A 20,036-nucleotide genomic window follows, 5' to 3' on the forward strand; every position below is an offset into this window, starting at 1 on the left:
GAGGGAGCGCCTTTTGGATTTTGGAAGCAGATTTTGCTGGATTGGTTTTCAGTGCCATGTCGGGTTTGCAACGCCCCGGAGGGACCAAAACAGTGGAAACCCCCCAAAAGTCACCCTATTTTGGAATCTACACCCCTCAAGGAATTTTTCTAGGGGTATAGTGAGCATTTTGGCCCCTCAGGATGTTTTTTAGAGCTAGGGTGACCAAAAAACAGCGATTTTGGCGCTTTAAATTCTTTATTTATTACAGCGTTCACCGTGCTCAATAAATTACGTTTTAATTTATTCTGCCGGTCGGTACGATTACGCCGATACCATATGTGTATAGTTTTTTTTAAGTTTTGCAGCGTTTGCACAATAAAATGAAGTTTCTATAAAATAATTTATTTTCTGGGACACGCTATTCTGAGCCGTAACTTTTTTATTTTTTCGTCAAAAAAGCTGTGGGAGGTCTTGTTTTTTGCGGGACGGGTTGTAGTTTTTATTGGTACCATTTTGGGGTAAATGCAACTTTTTGATCACTTTTTATTCTATATCTTGGGAGGGGTGGTGACCAAAAAATAGCGATGCTGACAGTTTTCAGTTTATTTTGTTTGTGGCGTTCACCGTGCGGAAAAATTAACATTATAGTTTCATAGATTGGGTCGTTACGAACGCGGCGATACCAAATATGTGTACTTTTTTTTAACGTTTTCATTTTTTCCCTATAATAAATGACTTATTATAGGAAAACAAAACCTTTTATTTTTACACTTTTATAAAACATTTTTATTAACTTTTTTTTACTTTTTACACTTTATATTTTTGTTTATTAACTTTTTTTTTTACTTTTTACACTTTCTTTTTTTGACCTGCAGCTCTGATCGCTGCTAGAATACATTACACTACATAGGTAGTGTAATGTATTCCAACTGTCAGTGTGACGTCACAGTCACTTTGACAGTTGGTCTACGAGGATCAGCAGAGGCTGATCCTCATAGGCTGACATACATGGCAGACCTGGGGGCCGTTGTCTGGCCCCCAGGTGCCATCACAAGCATCAGAAGCCCCCACGATTGCATGGGGGCTGCTGATGCGCTACAAACCCGCTACATGCGGAGATTGCAATCGAGCCCCGCATGTAACGGGTTAATTGCCGAAATCAGCGGCGATGAGCCGCTGATCGGCAACACTGGAGAGTGTCCGCTGTCGGGGACAGCTGATCTCCAAGTTCCCGATGCACACTGTCGCCGACAGTGTGCATCGGGAACGACACAGTGACTTCCTGTCACTCTGACAGGAAGCCTATCAGGACCAGCCGAAGGTTGGTCCTGATGGGCTTCTGTCCATGGCAGACCCGGAAGCCATTGTTTGGCTTCCGTTTGCCATACTAACTATCGGCAGACCCCGCGATTTCGGACGGGGGTCTGCCGATATGTTAGAAACCCCTAAAATTCGGCGATTGCACCCGATCGCCGAATTTAAGGGGTTAATGCGCCGAAATCAGCGGCAAAGGACCGCTGGCCGGCAAGAGGGGAGTGTCAGCTGTCGGCGACAGCTGACCTCCTGGTTCCCGGTGCACACTGTCGCCGACAGTGTGCACCGGGATTAACTCAGTAACTGTACGTCCTCGTGCGGGAAGTAACTTCCCGCAACGACGTACAGTTACGTCCTGGTGCGGATAGGGGTTAATGACCAGGCCATTTTGCACGTTAATGACCAAGGATTATTTTTTGTTTTTTCACGGTTGCATTCCAAGAGTCGGAACTTTTTTTTAATTCCGTCGACATAGCCGTATAAGTGCTTGTTTTTTGCGGGACGAGTTGTATTTTGTAATTGTACCATTTTTAGATGCTTATAATATATTGATTAACTTTTATTAACTTTATTTTAGGAGAGAATTGAAAATAAGCAGCTATTCCAGCATAAATTTTCACGTTATAAATTTACGCCGTGTACTATGCAGCGTAAATAACATGTTCACTTTATTCTATGGGTCGGCACGATTACGGGGATACCAAATATGTAAAGGTTTTATGTTTTTCCTACGTTTGCACAATAAAAACCCTTTTAGAAAAAAATTACTTGTTTTTGCATCACCGCATTCCAAGAGCCGTCATTTTTTTATTTTTCCGTCGATGTGGCCGTATGTGGGCTTGATTTTTGCGGGCCAATGTGTAGTTTTCATTAGTACTATTTTGGAGTACATAGGACTTATAGATTAACTTTTATTTTATTTTTTATGGGGGGAATGGGAGAAAAGAGAGAATTTTGCCGTTGTTTTTTGCGGTTTTTTTGGACGCCGTTCATCCGGCGGTTTAATTAATGTGTTCATTTTATTGGTCAAGTTGTTACGATCGCGGGGATACCATATATGTGTATGTGTGATTTGTTTTGACACTTTTACTGAATAAAACCACTTTTTGGGCAAAAAAAGTAGTTTTATTTGATTTTGACTGTAATTATTATTTTTTTTTTTCTACAAACTTTATTTAACTGATTGACATTTTTTTTTTAAGTCCCACCAGGGGACTTCACTATGCGATGTGCCGATCGCATATATAATGCTTTGGTATACTTAGTATACCAAAGCATTATTGCCTGTCAGTGTAAAACTGACAGGCAACCTGTTAGGTCATGCCTCCGGCATCGCCTAACAGGCAGATGCTGAAGGCAGACCTGGGGGTCTTTGTTAGACCCCCGGCTGTCATGGAAACCCGACGGCGACCCGCGATTTGTTTGCGGGGGCGCCGATCGGGTGACAGAGGGAGCTCCCTCCCTCTGTCAAACACATTAGATGCCGCTGTCACTATTGACAGCGGCATTTAATGGGTTAAACTGCCGGAATCGAAGCGCGCTTCGATTCCGGCAGTTGCCGCAGGAGCCAGGCTGTGTAGAACAGCCGTGCTCCTGCCGCTGATCGCATGGGTACAGTGACAGTACCCGCGCCATCACAGGACGGATATATCCGTCCTCCTGCGCGAACTAGCAGCTGCTGAGGATGGATATATCCGTCCTTCAGCGTTAAGAAGTTAACCCCTTCTGGCTGCAGCCACTTTTGACCTTCCTGACAGAGCCTCATTTTTCAAATCTGATGTTTCACTTTATGTGGTAATAACTTTGGAATGCTTTTACTTATCTGAGCAATTCTCAGATTGTTTTCTTGTGACATATTGTACTTTATGTCAGAGGTAAAATTTGGTAGATACATTCAGTGTTTATTTGTGAAAAACACCAAAATTTTGAGAAAATTTGCAGAAAATATGCATTTTTCTAAATGTAAATGTATCTGCTAGTAAGACAGACAGTTATACCACACAAAATAGTTACTAATTAACATTTCCCATACTTCTACTATATGTTGGCATCGTTTTTGAACATCCTTCTATTTTTCTAAAACGTTACAAGGCTTATAATTTTAGCAGAAATGTCTCACGTTTTAAAGAAAATGTCAAAATCCTATTTTTTTTAGCTATGAGTTCGGTTCTAAAGTGGCTTTGAGGGGCCTATATATTAGAAACCCCCATAAATCACACCATTTTAAAAACTGCACTCATCAAAGTACTCAAAACAGCATTTAGAAAGTTGCTTAACCCTTTAGCTGTTTCACAGGAATTAAAGCAATGTGGAGGTGAAATTCTATTTTAATCCATTTTTTCTGTAACACAGAAGGTTTTACCAGAGAAAGAGAAGTCAATATTTATTGCCCAGATTCTTCAGTCTTTAGAAATATCCCTTATGTGCTAATGGACTGAAGCACAGGCCTCAGAAGCAAGGGAGCACCTAGTGGATTTTGGGGCCTTCTTTTTATTAGATTATATTTTAGGCACGATGTCCGCTTTGAAGAGGCCTTGTCAGTGGCGTAACTACCGCTGTAGCGGCTACTACGGGCCCGTGGCATGAAGGGGCCCATGCCTGGTGAAGTCATAACGGCTGCTACTGCGGTAGCGATGCCACTACGGGGCCCGCACCGCCAGGCGACATGGGCCCCTTCATGCCCAATGTCGTCGCTAACACTGGAGGGGGGCCTGGTTCTAGCAACAGCCACACTCTCTCTGAGGGGGCATCGGCACCACTGAAACCAGCCGCCGCCACCCCCTCTTGCACGAATTGTACCTGCGTCTATAGCATGCAGATACAATTACATGCATTAGCGCTGGATGGGCGGCCTTACAATGAAGCTGATTGGCAGGGCAATATGACTTGCCCCGCCAATCAGCGCCTTTTAACAATGCCGCTTCCGTTGTTGAAATGCGCTGATTGACGGGGCAAGTCATTCTGCCCTGCTAATCAGCGCCTTTCAACGACTCTAGCGGCGCGATGATGCCATCACGCCACTTGCGTCGTTCAGCCCCAGCAGACCTGCTCAGAAGAGAGCAGGTCTGCGTTGCCACCACACGGCGCGGGAACGGGATCATGTGAGTATGTAAAGTAGTTTTTTTCTAATAAAACTGTGAGTGGCATTATCTACAGAGGGGGCTCTATCTAAAGGGTGCTCTATCTAAAGGGGGGCTCTATCTAAAGGGGGTTTAGATTTGGAGCATTATATACAGAGGGATCTATATGTAGGGCACTATCTACAGGGGTGGGCTATATATGGGGCACTATCTACAGGGGCGCTATATGTGGGACACTATATACAGGGGTGGGCTATATGTGCATCACTATCTATAGGGGGAGCTATTTGTAGGGCACTATCTACAGGGGTGGGCTATATGTGCGACACTATGTACAGGGGTGGGTTACCTGTGGGGCACTGTCTATTGGGGTGGGCTATATGTGGGACACTACATACAAGGGGAGCTATTTGTGAGGCACTAGCTACAGAGGTGGGCTATATGCGGAGCACTACCTATAGGGGAGATATATGCTATATGCTTTCACTGTGCAGTAAAAACGATAACAGTGATACCAAATTTATATCTTTTTTATATTTTACTTCTTTTACAAAGTAAAAACAATGTTTAAAAAACTTGTTTTGTTTCACCACATTCTGAGAGCCATAACTTTTTTTTTTTGGGCAATTCAGCGGTGTGAGGGCTTATTTTTGGCGGGACAAGCTGTAGTTTTTATTGGTACCATTTTATGGTACATTCAAATTTTTGATCACTCACTTTTTATTAAATTTTTTTTGAGAACTAGGGTGACCAAAAGACAGAGATTTTGGCGTTTTAAAGTCTTTATTTTTTACGCCGTTCACCGTGCACTATAAATGGCATTTTACTTTATTCTGCGGGTCGATACAATTACGGCGATACCATATGTATGTATTTTTTTTATGTTTTGCAACGTTTGTACAATAAAATCACTTTTTTTTTTAATATATATATATTTTTTGTGTCACCATATTCTGAGAGGCATCATTTTTTTATATTTCAATAAAAAAAGCTGTGCAAGGGCTTGTATTTTGCAGGAGGGGTTGTAGTTTTTATTGGTACTATTTTGGGGTACATGCGATTATTTGATGACTCTTTATTGTATATTTTGGGAGAGCCGGTGACCAAAAAAATAGTGATTCTGGCATTGTTTTTTTTGCGGTTTTCAACCTACAGGAAAAATAACATTATAGTTTTATAGTTTGGGTCGTTACGAACATGATGATACCAAATATGTGTACTTTTTTAAAGTTTTAATTTATTTACTATAATAAGACCGCCATTTTTCCCATTGAAATCAATGGGCAGATGTTTGGAGGCGTTCAGCCGCCTTATTCTCAGCCATTTTTCGGATGTTTACGGCCCGAAAAATGGCCGAAAATAAGCTGTGTAAACGAACATACCCTGACAGTCACTATGATAGGAGTTCTGTACTCTAATAGTCTTCCGTGTATAGCAGACCCGGAGGCCATTGTCTGGCCTCCGGTTGCCATGCCAACCACCGAAACCCCCCGTGATCGCATCGTGGAGGGTGCCGATGTGGTACAAATCCACAAAGGTAATTGCAATCGATCGCCGCATTTAAGGGGTTAATTGCCAAAATCAGCGGATGATGGACCGCTGTCGGGAGACGGCAGTGTGCCCTGGGAATGACTCAGTAACTGTACGTCCTCGTGCAGGAAGTAACTTTCTGCGATGACGTACAGTTACTGAGTCATGTGGGTAGGGGGTTAAGGAGTGTAGTCAGCATTTTGACTTCACAGGTTTTTCCATAAATGATTGTGCTGCGGATAGTGCAAAGTAAAAATTTAAAATTTTCCCTAGATATGCAGTTTCAGTGGCAAACATGTTGTGTCCAGTTTGTGCCACGAGAGACACACACCCCAACATTTTTTAAAAGGGTTCTCCCAGTTATGGTGATGCCATATATGTGGAAGTAAACTGCTTTTTAGGCACACTGTAGGGCTCAGAAGAGAGGGAGTGCAATTTGGCTTTTGGAGTGCGGATTTTGCTTGGTAGTAGTTTTGTTTGAGTATTACTGGTATTTCAGTTTATAATGTGGGAGGAATCTCTGCGAACCCATCGCAAAAAACGCATCAACTAGTATTTGTTGCAGGTTTTAACTTCCATTGAATTCAATGGGAAAAACCTGCAACAAATTAGCAGCGTTTACGCAAATACAATTGACATGCTGTGGAATAAATCTCTGCACTGCAAGTCAATTTCTGAGCGTTTTTCTGCTCAGTATTTACGGAGCGTGTGGATGAGATTTTTTCTATCTCATCCACTCTGCTGCTACTGTCTTTGCTGCTGATTTTCCGCAACAAATTCAGTTGCGGAAAATCCGCAGTATTTACGCAACGTGTGAACTGACCCTAATACCTTTTTTTTTTTGGAACATTAAGCTTTGTTTAGCGTTTTTTTTTACTTTTTTTTTTTTTATTACTCCCCCTAGAGAACTTTTACTAGCGATCATTGGATCGCTTGCATGATATACTGAAATACTAATGTATTGAAGTATATCACTATACTGACCGTCTCATTTGAAGCCCAGAGGCAGGGCAAGTATGGAGCGAGCGCAGCCTGTGAATCCGCTTCATACATGTATGTGGCATGTCGTTAAGGGATTAATAGCGTCAGATTAAAATGCTGCTGCTATGTTTATGAGGCTAAGTTCATACTTGCATTGTATAATTCTATTCCAATTTTAGATCACAATAAGGATAAAAACGGATCAGTTAGAAATTTCCTTGAAATCAAAATAACGGATGCAAATATATTAGAATCCGTTTGTATCCGTTTTATATTGACACTAATGATAAAAATAACCCATCTTTAGACATCCGTATCTTTGTACTCTGCACGTTTATCTCCGTCATAAAAACGGATGACTAACATAATAGATGCAAACGGATGCTAACAGATAATATTAAAAATACTATTGATTTCAATGGGATTTTTAACTGATCCGCTTTTATCCTTATTCTGATCGAAAAACGGATCTCAGAAACAGATTATACAACGTAAGTGTGAATTTAGCCTCAGCAACCAGCAAAAAACAAACAGCTGTAAATGGAGAAGGAGTAGCTTAGTGAAAGGCTGAAAGCAGCAGAAAGCCATATTGCTGGGCTGACTGCTTCCTTAAAGAGGCTCTGTCACCAGATTCTCAAATCCCTATCTCCTATTGCATGTGATCGGCGCTGAAATGTAGATAACAGTAAAGTTTTTTTTAAAAAAAACTTTCATTTTTGGCCAAGTTATCAGCTATTTTATATATATGCAAATGAGCTTTGAAATGGACAACTGGGCGTGTTTTTTTTCGTATGTCCAACTGGGCGTGTATTGTGTTTTTAACTGGGCGTGTTTACTTGTTTTACTAACTGGGCGTTGTGAATAGAAGTGTATGATGCTGACCAATCAGTGACCAGTCAGCATCATGCACTCCTCTCCATTCATTTACACAGCAGCATCACGTTCTTACTAGAACGATGTGCAGCCACATACACAAGTGTCCTGATAATGAATACACATGACCTCCAGCCTGGACGTCATGTGTATTCAGAATCCTGACACGTCTGAATCTTTTCTGTGAGATTCCAGCAAGCCACGCGTAATGTCGCGAGATTACGAGGTAAACGAGATTTTGTTTCCCTTGCTGGAAATCTCACAGGATAGATTCAGAAGTGTCAGGATTCTGAATACACATGACGTCCAGGCTGGAGGTCATGTGTATTCATTATCAGGACACTTGTGTATGTGGCTGCACATCGTTCTAGTAAGAACGTGATGCTGCTGTATAAATGAATGGAGAGGAGTGCATGATGCTGACTGGTCACTGATTCGTCAGCATCATAAACTTCTATTTACAACGCCCAGTTAGTAAAACAAGTAAACACGCCCAGTTAAAAACACAATACACGCCCAGTTAAAAATACAATACACGCCCAGTTGTCCATTTCAAAGCTCATTTGCATATATATAAAATAGCTCATAACTTGGCCAAAAATGAAAGTTTTTAAAAAAAAAAAACACGTTACTGTTATCTGCATTGCAGCGCCGATCACACGCAATAGGGATTTGAGAATCTGGTGACAGAGCCTCTTTAAGCACGAATCAGGCTGATCATTCTACATTTTTATATTTATGTTTCACTAGTTTTGTCTTCAGGGAAAGCGGAGCACAGTGCCCCTTCGCTGTGATAGGATCCCTTCGGCTCTACTCGAGGAGCCAATCTTCAACTACCCGGACCCCACCGGTCAAATTTTTTTACATGTCACTATGACATGTCAAAAGTGTTATTAAACGGCAGCTACTCTTTAAGGCTATGGCGACACAAGTTGCCCGGCCACAGATCGCAGTATCGCCCTGCATGCATCGTAGTAATAAAAGTTAACGTGGCCGCGTTTGGAGTAGCTTAGTGAAGGCAGCAGAAAGCCATATTGCTGGGCGGACTGCTTCCGTTTGGATTTTTTGCGAACTGAAGATCCCAAAGAGCAACAACAACAGCAACAAAAAAAAAAAAAGAGAAAAAAATAACCATATGCATAGTTAAAGCTTTCATAGATTTTTTTTAAATAAAGCAAATAAAACATTGCATTTTACATACCTACTCGAAGCATAAAGTCATTGAATGAGTGCTTGTTAATTACATCAAGTTTTGCCACAAGTGCAAATGCAAACTCTACCATCGTTCCTATGTGCATGTACTGTCTGTCTGTTTCCTGTGACATAAAGAAAAATTGTGAAAATAAATATAGATTTAAAACAAATGCCATTTGCATTAAGGGGTTGAATGATACTACAAAAAGAGTCTGCAGAAATAGTGCCACTCTTGTCCGTGGGTTGTATCTGGTAACATAGCTTAGCCCCAGTCACTTGAATGAAGCTACAATACCGGGACAGGAGTGGCTGTTAGGCTTTATTCAGACGAACGGGAATTACGTCCGTGCAACGTGCGTGATTTTCACGCGCGTCGCACGGACCTATATTAGTCTATGGGGCTGTGCGGACATGTGCGTGATTTTTACTCAGCGTGAGTCCGCTGAAAAAAAGTCACGACATGTCCGTTCTTTCGGCGTTTTGCGCGAATCACGCACCCATTGAAGTCAATGGGTGCGTGAAAACCACGCATGCCGCACGGAAGCACTTCTGTGGGACGCACGTGATTCGCACAACAGCTGTCAAAAGGATGAATGTAAACAGAAAAGCACCACGTGCTTTTCTGTTTACAAACATCCAAATGGAGTGTCATAATGATTGCGGCTGCGCGAAAAGCACGCAGCCGCGCATCATATGCTACTGCCACATAGAGCTGGTAAGTGGTTTTTGCGCACGCAAAACCGCCACCGCTCGTGTGAATCCAGCCTAAGGCCTTATTCAGACGAACGGGAAATACGTCCGTGCAACGTGCGTGCAAATCACGCGCGTTGCACGGACCTATATTAGTCTATGGGGCCGTGCAGACATGTTCGTGATTTTTACTCAGCGTGAGTCCGCTGAAAAAAAGTCACGACATGTCCGTTCTTTGGGCGTTTCGCGTGAATCACGCACCCATTGAAGTCAATGAGTGCGTGAAAACCACGCATGCCACACGGAAGCACTTCCGTGGGACGCACGTGATTCGCACAACAGCTGTCAAAAGGATGAATGTTAACAGAAAAGCACCACGTGCTTTTCTGTTTACAAACATCCAAATGGAGTGTCATAATGATTGCGGCTGCGCGAAAAGCACACAGCCGCGCATCATATGCTGCTGCCACACGGAGCTGTTAAGTGCCCTTTGCGCAGGCAAAGTGCAGTGTTTTTTGCCTGCGCAAAAACGGCACGCTCGTGTGAATCCAGCCTTAGTGTTCTTAAAAGAGAAGGCAAGTGGTAATAAGCATTCTATCCTAATGCATTAGGTCCAGTTCACACCATTTATTTTTTTTTGCGCGGATTTTGACACGGAAACCGCGTCGGAATCAGTGGCAATAAAACGTTAGAAACCACCTCCCAATGATTTCAATGTTTGTTTTCCGTGGCAGTTTTTAGCTGCTTGTGGTAAATAAAAGCAGAATGCTCTTTCTTGCTGCGGTTCCGCCTCTGATGTCCCATTGAAATCAATGGGAGTCAGAGAAAGCGTTTTTCGCAGCATTTTTTGCCTGTGGTGTTCAATGACCGCGGGTGAAAAACGCTGTGAAAAACGGCACGAAAATTGCGGCAACAATTTGCAGCAGATCAAAATCTGCCTGAAAAAAAACTCTGTTTGAACTGGGCCTTAAAGTGCAGTTCAAATCTTATACTTTATTTTACAATCAAGTTGACTTGTGTGAATTACTGCTGTTATTACTGCGGTTATTGTCGCTGTTACACTGTTGTTACAAGTCAGGTTAAGCGATCCTTAGGGTATGTTCACACGAGGGCGTCCGTTACGGCTGAAATTACGGAGATGTTTCAGCCTGAAAACATCCCCGTAATTTCAGCCGTACCGGCATGTGCAGGCGCTTGAACGCCGCGTCCATTGCGGCCGTAATTGGCGCTGCTATTCATTGGAGTCAATGAATAACGGCTACAATTACGGCCAAAGAAGTGACAGGTCACTTCTTTGACGCGGGCGTCTATTTACGCGCCGTCATTTGACAGCGGCGCGTAACTATATGCCTCGTGTGAACAGACAAACGTCTGCCCATTGCTTTCAATGGGCAGATGTTTGTCAGCGCTATTGAGGCGCTATTTTCGGGCGTAATTCGGGGCAAAAACGCCCGATTTACGTCCGTAAATAGGCCGTGTGAACATACCCTTAAAGAGACGGTAAACCTTTCTAATAATGACTTGGTCGAGGACATAGTTGGCCACTTGCTGGCCTGGGACCATACTCCTGTTGCGCAGAGTATTGTGCAGCATCTGAACGTGCTCGAGCAATCCGTGAAAGGTAGTACCATAGTGGCTATGATCACCCTCAGAGGCACAGGGCAACACTTATACTAAGTGACTCAGGCAACCCTGCAAATGGCATCTAGGAGGGGCAAGTTGTGCTAGGGTGTAGGCTCTCAGAAACCTTTAGCTGCACTGTTAGACGGGCTAAAGCCTAAAGTCACTAAGGGCACAACCAGACTCTGGTGTATCTCATGGTTCTCAGCCCTGGTGTCAGGACCAGTCTGAGGAGAATACAATTAAGTGCCGACACAGTGTTGTAAAAGAATAAAATAAAAGTTATCTGTTCAACTGCAACTGAATCATCTGCGCACTTAAAGTGGAGCCCCCAGTACATATCTATTGGATAAGCATGTTCATCTCTGGCAGCCACTTATCCTTGTTCAGAAAATAATATGTACATTTCAATAAGACCAATGTGTATTTTAATTGAGGCGATCAGGTGTAAACAGCCAGCTGACTGTGGTCTAATAATTTAGTACCCTGGGAGCTTAAGTTCTATGCCATCTCATCTACAATAGTAGTATGTGTCATTCTTATTGACACTTCTTAAACTGAAAAGTGATTTTGTTTTTGCTAATCTGGGATGCCTGTAAAATACAATGATTGTTCCTATTTTCACAGTTTTTTTGTTTGCTGCGGATTCTTTCTATTGTTTACCATATTATTAGGTCTTTGAGCAGTTTGCTTGTCCTTTTTGATGAATTGTTTTACTTAATTTTTTTGCATGTGGGTGTAAGGCCTCATTTACACGAGCGTATTATACGCGCGTGCGACGCGCGTGCTTTTCACGCGTGTCGTACGCACCTATAATAGTCTATGGGGCTGTTTAGACGATGCGTGAATTTTGCGCTGCGTGAGTGCGTTGCGTAAAACTCACGACATGTTCTATATTCTTGCGTTTTTCACGCAACACGCACCCATTGACTTCAATGGGTGCGTGAAAACAACGCATGCCACACGGACGGTCCTGCGTTGCATGCGCGAAAATCACGCAAGAGCTGTCAAAAGGATGAATGTAAACAGAAAAGCACCACGTGCTTTTCTGGTTACAAACATCCAAACGGAGTGTCAAATTAGAGATGAGCGCACCGACCTTCACCGTGTTCGGCCGAACTCGTTTTGACCGAACCCGGCAAAAAATGTTCGGGTACGCGACGTCAGGAGACAGTCACTGCCCACGGTGCTGAAAGACTTAAACTGTTTCAGCACCATGGACAGTGACTTTCGATCACAATATACATATACGTGTTAAAAAAAACAGAAGTTCGGACTTACCGATAAGTCCCGGCTCCTTCCTCCAGTCCGACCTCCCGGGATGACAATTCAGGCCAAGTGACAGCTGCAGCCAATCACAGGCCAATCACAGGCTGCAGCGGTCTCATGGCCTGCCACGTCATCCTGGGAGGTGGGGCCGGATGACAAGAGAGGGACGCGTCACCAAGGTAACGGCCGGGAGACCGGACTGGAGGAAGCAGGCAGTTCATGGTAAGTTTGAACGTCTTTTTTTATTCACAGGTTGGTGTATATTGTGATCGGCATTCACTGTCGAGGGTGCTGAAAGAGTTACTGCCGATCAGTTAGCTCTTTCAGCACCTTGGACAGTGAGGGGCGTCGACTACCTCATCTCTATGATGGCGGCTGCGCGAAAATCACGCAGCCGCGCATCATACACGGATGACACACGGAGCTGTCAATTGCCTTTTGCGCACGCAAAACGCAGCGTTTTTTTGCGCGCGCAAAACGCACACGCTCGTGTAAATGAGGCCTAAATAAGATGTTTCCTTGATTTAGTGGTAAAAATGAATATGTACAAAAAACAACCTACAGTGTTTATTAAAAAAAAAATCTCAGTGTTTGTCACTTTGCAGGATTCTCTCTATGTTCCTGAAATTAACAGATTTGTAGAAATCCTACAGAGAACACAGGGGTTAATTTCCTGCAGATCTACTCCATTTCCAGAAGGTGAATGATTGAGGATTGGAGCTTAGTCAAATGGGCATGGCTCAGGGGCAGATATAGGGGGGATGGGAACAATCAGCCCCTAGACCACTGCACTGATTTTTCCAATAGATGATAGTTGATTCCAATTAAACTTACCTTTCTTGCTCCCCTTGAGCTCCTGGAGCTGTCGCTCTGGTTTCTGATGCCGTTCAGCATCACGAATGTAGTGCCAGACGGTGTACACAACTTCCTGACACTGGAAAACGTGGGCAGCTGAATGTCTGGTCTCCGGCGATTAGTGACTGCCGGAGACCCTGAGAAGAACATAGAAGCAGCTTCATTCTTCTCTGATCCCTTTTAGGCTGGGTTCACACGACCACATTAACGTCCGTAATGGACGGTCGTATTTCGGCCGGAAGTCCCGGACCGAACTCAGTGCAGGGAGCCGGGCTCCTAGCATCATAGTTATGTACGACGCTAGGAGTCCCTGCCTCGCCGTGGAACTACTGTCCCGTACTGAAAACATGATTACAGTACGGGACAGTTGTCCTGCAGAGAGGCAGGGACTCCTAGCATCGTACATAACTATGATGCTAGGAGCCCGGCTCCCTGCACTGAGACCGGTCCGGGACTTCCGGCCGAAATACGTCCGTCCATTACGGACGTTAATGTGGTCGTGTGAACCCAGCCTTACACTATATGAGCGCTGTGTACACAAATAAGGGCAGCGGCAGCGCCTGATAAAAAAAAAGAAACCTGCAAAAATCATGTCGCTAGCCCAAAAAATAAAAAAAGCGATAGCTGTTTAACTAACGTGTGCTAAAAATGGCTAAACGGTGCGGCTCAAAATAGCGCGGACGTGAACCGGTTAAACAAGATTGACATAGGCGCTGATATTTTTTTTTCAAGAAATATCTAAGCCTTTTTTAAACCAATCTACAGTTCCAGCTGTGACCAGTAAGGGTATGTTCACACGCAGTGTTTTCAGACGTAATACGGCCGTTTTACGGCTCGAATTACGCCTGAAAAAATGGCTCCATTACGCCCACAAACATCTGCCAATTGCTTTCAATGGGTTTTACGGTGTTCTGTTCCCACGAGGTGTTATTTTACGTGTCGCTGTCAAAATACGGCGCGTAAAAAGACGCCCGCGAAAAAGAAGTGCATGTTACTTCTTGGGACGTTTTTGGAGCCGTTTTTCATTGACTCCATTGAAAAACAGCTCCAATAACGGCCGTAAAATACGCCGCGAAAAACGCGAGTTTCTAAAAAACGTCTGAAATTCAGGAGCTGTTTTTGCCTGAAAACAGCTCCATATTTTCAGCCATATTTTGGTAAGCCGTGTGAACATACCCTTACTGAGGTAGGCTATTCCACAGATTCACAGTTCTTATAGTAAGGCGAAATTCACATGAACGTATGCATTTTGCGCGCGCAAAAAGTACAGTGTTTTTTGCGCGCTGCAGTTCCGTGTGTCATAAGTGTTTTGTGCGTGGCTGCGTGATTTTCGCGCATATGCCATCCTTATGACACGCGGTTTTGAGGTTTAGAAAAAGAAATGAAGGAGGTGGTTTTATTTTTCCCTTCATTTCTTGATCTACTGTTGCGCGAATCACGCGCAGCACACAGAAGTGCATCTGTGTGCTGCGCGTGATTTTCACGAACCCATTGACTTCAATGGGTGCGTGATGCGCAAAAAATGCTCAAGTATAGGACATGTCGTGAGTTTTACGCAGCGGACACACGCTGCGTGAAAAACACGCAATGTCTGAATGTCCCCATTGCCTTACATAGGTTCGTGCAACGCGCGTGATTTTCACGCGCATATCACGGATGTGAAACACGTTCGTGTAAATAAGGCCTAAGGATATGAACACACTGCTTATTTTCGGCCGTTTTTCATGCCGTAAACAGCCAAAAAATCGTAAGGAGACCGACTCCAAACATCTTCCCATTGATTTCAATTGGAAAAACGGCGTTCTGTTGTGACGCCGCATTTTTTTACGCGTCTGTTTTGAATAACGGCCGCGTAAAAAAACGCCCCCGAAAAAGAAGTGCAAGTCACTTCTTGAGCCGTTTATGGAGCCCTTTTTCATTGACTCTATAGAAAAACAGCTCCAAAAACAGCCGTAATACCGCCGCGAAAAACACGAGTTGATAAAAAAACATTTTAAAATCAGGAGCTGTTTTTCCTTGAAAACAGCTCCATATTTTCAGACGTTTTTTAGTAAGCGTGTGAACATACCCTACACTGCAGATATTCTGCAACAGATACATTGCAGAAAATTCGTAGCGTTTTGCAGAAGCAGCAGTGTGGGTGAGATTCCAACAAATCTCGTCCCAACACTGCGGAAAAATGCAGCCAAAAAAACGCAGATCAATTGACCTGCGGTGTGGTTTCTTCAACCGTAACATGTCAATTAATGCTGCGGAATCGCAGCTCTTCTGTTGCGGGTTTTCCTATTGAATTCAATGGGGTGCTTAAACCTGCAACAAAGGGGTTTGTTTTGTGGTGATTCCGCCTCCACAATCGCAAGTAAGAAAATAATAATAATAATAAAGTTATACTTACCCTGAGTTCCCTGCTTCTTCTCCAGTCCGCCCTGCAGCAGTCACATAGCCTGCAACTTCATCCAGGGAGGCCAGAGCGGATGTCAGGAGGAGGGAGGGGGTTAGTATGTGCGATAATTCACGCAGCGGAATTTACGTCCGAAAAAACACATCACAGCGTGGTGCAGGATTTCTGACGGCATTCCCAGCGATGTTCAAGACAGTTACGCTGCGCAGCTTGACGCAGTGTATCCGCCCTAGTCCAGGGTGCTCATGGGCTAATTAGCATTAAAGTTCGGTGCGTGAGTGGGACCTGGCGGAGGTGAGTGGAAGTGAGCGCTGGCATCTCCTGAGGAGGAGACTGGGGCCAACGCTCGCCGACCCATGGCTGCAGCCGTCAGGAGGTGAGTGAAACTGACGGCCCGCTGCCATGGACATGACAGTACATGAGAATAGCAACGTTTTATCACTATATAGATCACTAGTCAGACAGCACATTAAATATTATATACAGTTTTGGGGATCAGTGCCCAAGAAAGACATAGTAGAGATGAGTGGGTTCAAAGTGTAGCAGCTAAAGTAATAATATAACACCAAAATTGCCTCAATAGAATAATTTGGTCAAACACCAAAGTAATAGTTTAAGGACTTTTCCTTTTCCCCTGACTAAGCCTGGTGGAAAAACGCATTGGGTGTAAGTGGGCTCCTGGCACATCGCTACTCTTTACCCCACTGTATACCTGCATGGTCTGTCAAAACTTTTCTCTTATTAATTTTTTGGCCACCTTGCCATTTCTGTCTATCGATTCTGATAGTCTATTTTCACTGTTTTTTATTTTGTTATGTGACTTACCATAGTTTATTTAGAATGTACTCCTGAATGGTATAGATGTTATGGCCAGTAGCCCACTCAGTACTTTCTTGACTGTGAGGACTTATATTTTAAATGCATTTTTGATGCTATTAGCTGCATTTTGTACTTTTATCATGTTTCAATAAAAATTATCTTATTTTTAAAATGCCTGGGTCATTTAACACTGATCTTCCGCATATGTGTTTAAACGGAAGTGGTGGGCTGCAGTTCACAGAAAAATTATCAAAATTAGGATAATTTACAGTTTGGATCAACATTGCAGGAGAATAGGATGAACTGGGTGTACTTATGTGGGTTTTTTTTGCCTTACAAACTATGCTACTACTGTATGTAACTATGTAATTGTTAAATTCTTATTGATTATCATATTGGTGTTCAAACTTTTTTTTCTTTCTTAAAGAAATTTTTACATTACCTGGCTACATTCCAAACTTGGGGTAGAATTGAGTCCAGTTGCTGCCATATATGTACTTCCAATAGTTTTGATCTTTTCGACACCGCTGAACTTTGGTTTCGATAACAACTGTAAAAAAAATAAAACAATTTATGATTCTATGTACTGTCCAGCAAAACAATAGTGAAATCTAACCTATGCATCAGTCAAATGTTCAGTAAATGTGTGCAGTTAACTCTTAAAAATCCTTACATAATAGCTTACATAAACTAGACGGTCCTGCGTTTATTCTAGCTCGCCTCTACTTTTGGAAGATCCTCAACCTGCAACACCAGATGATTCATACCTTCTATAGCTTTCCAAGCTAAGTCAGCATAAACATCCCCAGGCAAAACCTGCAGCGTCTCCTTCACAGCCTGCAATACACTGGTGTAATTAAGCCCAACACAGATCAGACTCTCTTTAGTGTTGGGTGAGCACCTCGGTTGTAGTATCCGTGACTTAGACTGTCCATCCTCCTGCTCACTGTAGACCCCAATAAACGATTCAGGTGACCATATTACATCATAGGTTTCTCTGATGTTAGAGCAGAAATGTGGATATGATTGGCAGCCACACTCCTATTCCCGACCAAGTAGCAGTCTTATTTGCAAGGCTTCTAGCATTTTTATATACACAAAATATTTTTATTTTAAATCTATCTACTGTATATTACCTTTTGTAACCCATACCACAATTTTACCCTCAGTTTCCCCATAGCTTCAATATTGTATGGCATAAAAAAATTTCAGCGATTAAGTGTATTAATTGCCTCTTAGGGCCCTATTAAACGGGCTGATACTCTTTCAGGATCTAGCGACAAACGATGATTTAGCGAGTCGTTTGCATTCGAAAGATGGTCTATTACATGTGACAATAATTTCTAAAGATTTTCACTGTTCAGTCGTTACTGCAATCACCCATACAGCAATTACACACAAAGATTATTGAGCTTGTAGGTGAAGTGCAAAGGACTTATCCGCTAACAATTTGAAGATTTCTGATTAAATGAGGGGATGGGGCAGCGATAAAGAATAATCTTTCACCTAGGTAGATGTGGCTGATCCACAGAAACCCAATGATTTATCGTTCGTCTTTTGATCGTTGCACCTTATGACATGTGGCGATTTATCACTCACATTTGAATAATTATACGAAAATTTGTTTATCGCTCCATCTCATAGGGCCTAAAGGCTAGTCATGTCTTTTTTACACATCATGCTATTGCTTACATGTCATAAGGGTTTAAACAGGGCCGTAGCTAAAGGCTTATCGGCCCCGATGCAAAGGTTCTTCGTGGCCCCCCCTCAAACTTCTCATCGCCGAGGGCCCACCGCTTTCACCTGCATCGCTGGATATCCTAAGTGACCCAACGAAGCAGCACCAGCAGCCGAGGGCGTCACTAAGCTGCTGCTGTGTTGTATCTGGCTGGTTATAACAATTAGGGAATCCCACATCGTTCTCTCCAATTTTTTTATTTTTTTTAATGACGTGGGATCCCCCTTCATTTTTGGTAACCAGCCGGATACAACACCGCAGCAGCCTGGTATTACCAGGGTTTGGAAGGGCCACTGTGTTTGGCCTTTCCCAGCCTAATAATACCAGCCTGCAGCAGCCCCACTGCCCGACCATTACTACAGAGGGTCGGGTTCTGGATCTTACCTGGTCTTGACGGCACCCGCGGTGGGTACCGGGGTAATAATGGGGGTTAGTGTTCGCCTCTGCAGCGGCTAACACTAAGCCGCGCCTTAGTAATGGAAGCTGTCAATCAGTCAGCACCTATTAATAAGGCAGTAGTAATAAAGTTTAAAAAAAAAATACAAAGACATAGAAAAAACAGGTTTATTGAAATAAAAAAAAACCCACACAACCCTCATTAACCATTTTATTGATAATAAAAAAATCCGTCATTGAAGTAGTCCTCAAATCCAACGTAGTCCAACGACCAAACTTGTAAAAAACACAAACACAAAAAAAAACACATTAGTAAGGGCCTGTTCACATCACCGCTGCCCTTCCGTCAGAGGTTTCCGTCAGGTAACCTCTCAATGGAAAGGCAAACTGAAACCTCAGCTTCCGTTTCCCTCACCATTGATTGGTTCTGTTGTTTTGACGGAGTCAATATTGCAGTCGACTGCGCTATTGGTTGCATCAAGAGCAACGGAACCCTGTCACAACGGTGACAAACCGGAACCTTTAGCAACGTTTCATTTTGCCGTTCCGTTGAGGAGTTACCCCACGGAAACCTCCAACGGAACCCTTCAACAGAAGGGCAACACAGCCTAACACATATGGTAGGCTTAGATATAGAGCCCAAGTGCATGTGTGATACTGTGTGTTGGACCCTGTATCTAAGCCTAAGGTAGGCTTAGATACGGGGTCCAACAGACAGTAATCTTATACAGTATAAGATTACTGTCTGCTGGGGCCCTGTAACTAAGCCTGCCATACTGTATGTTTAAAAGGGGTTGTCTAGTCCCTAAACATTGATGGCCTATCCTCATGATAGGCCATAAATAGCTGATGGTTTGGGGTCCGACTCCCCGGACACCCGCCAATCCGCTGTTTTGAAGGGGGTGCAGTGCTCGTACGAGCGCTGCTTCCCCTTCATTTTCCTCACTTGCTCACACTGTGAATCGCTGACACGTCTGTGTCAGCGATTCAGTGTGAGAAAGTGACTGGAATAAAGGGGAAGTAGCGCTCGTATGAGCGGCTGCACCCCCTTCAAAACAGCTGATTTGGTGGGGGTCACAGGTGTAGGACCCCGACCCATCAGCTCCAGCAGAGTGGCATTGAACTTACCCTCCCCTTCGGCCGCAGCGGAGCTCCTGACTCCACCCAGGGTCGGGATGTTGTGCGCAGCGCATAGCGTTCTTACGTCATGCGTTGTGCACAGCGCTGTGACATCAGGACCTCCGCTGCGCTCCAGAACAAGGAAGGTGAGTGCTGTCCGTTACTATAGTAACGG

General features: G+C 43.6%; 1 protein-coding gene across 1 annotated transcript in view; it reads right to left on the bottom strand.

Moving 5' to 3' along the window:
* ADCY2 (adenylate cyclase 2) overlaps positions 1-20,036 on the bottom strand; it is an 831,331-nt gene that overhangs the window by 17,678 nt on the left and 793,617 nt on the right. Inside the window, exons 22-23 of the mRNA XM_075826916.1 lie at positions 17,051-17,158; positions 8,962-9,076 (exon numbers count right to left, since the gene is read on the bottom strand). Of these exons, the coding sequence (XP_075683031.1) occupies positions 8,962-9,076; positions 17,051-17,158 (223 nt within the window). The remainder of the gene's footprint in view (positions 1-8,961; positions 9,077-17,050; positions 17,159-20,036) is intronic.

The sequence above is a fragment of the Rhinoderma darwinii genome, chromosome 5 (genome assembly GCF_050947455.1).
Source record: "Rhinoderma darwinii isolate aRhiDar2 chromosome 5, aRhiDar2.hap1, whole genome shotgun sequence".
Lineage (NCBI taxonomy): Eukaryota > Metazoa > Chordata > Amphibia > Anura > Rhinodermatidae > Rhinoderma > Rhinoderma darwinii.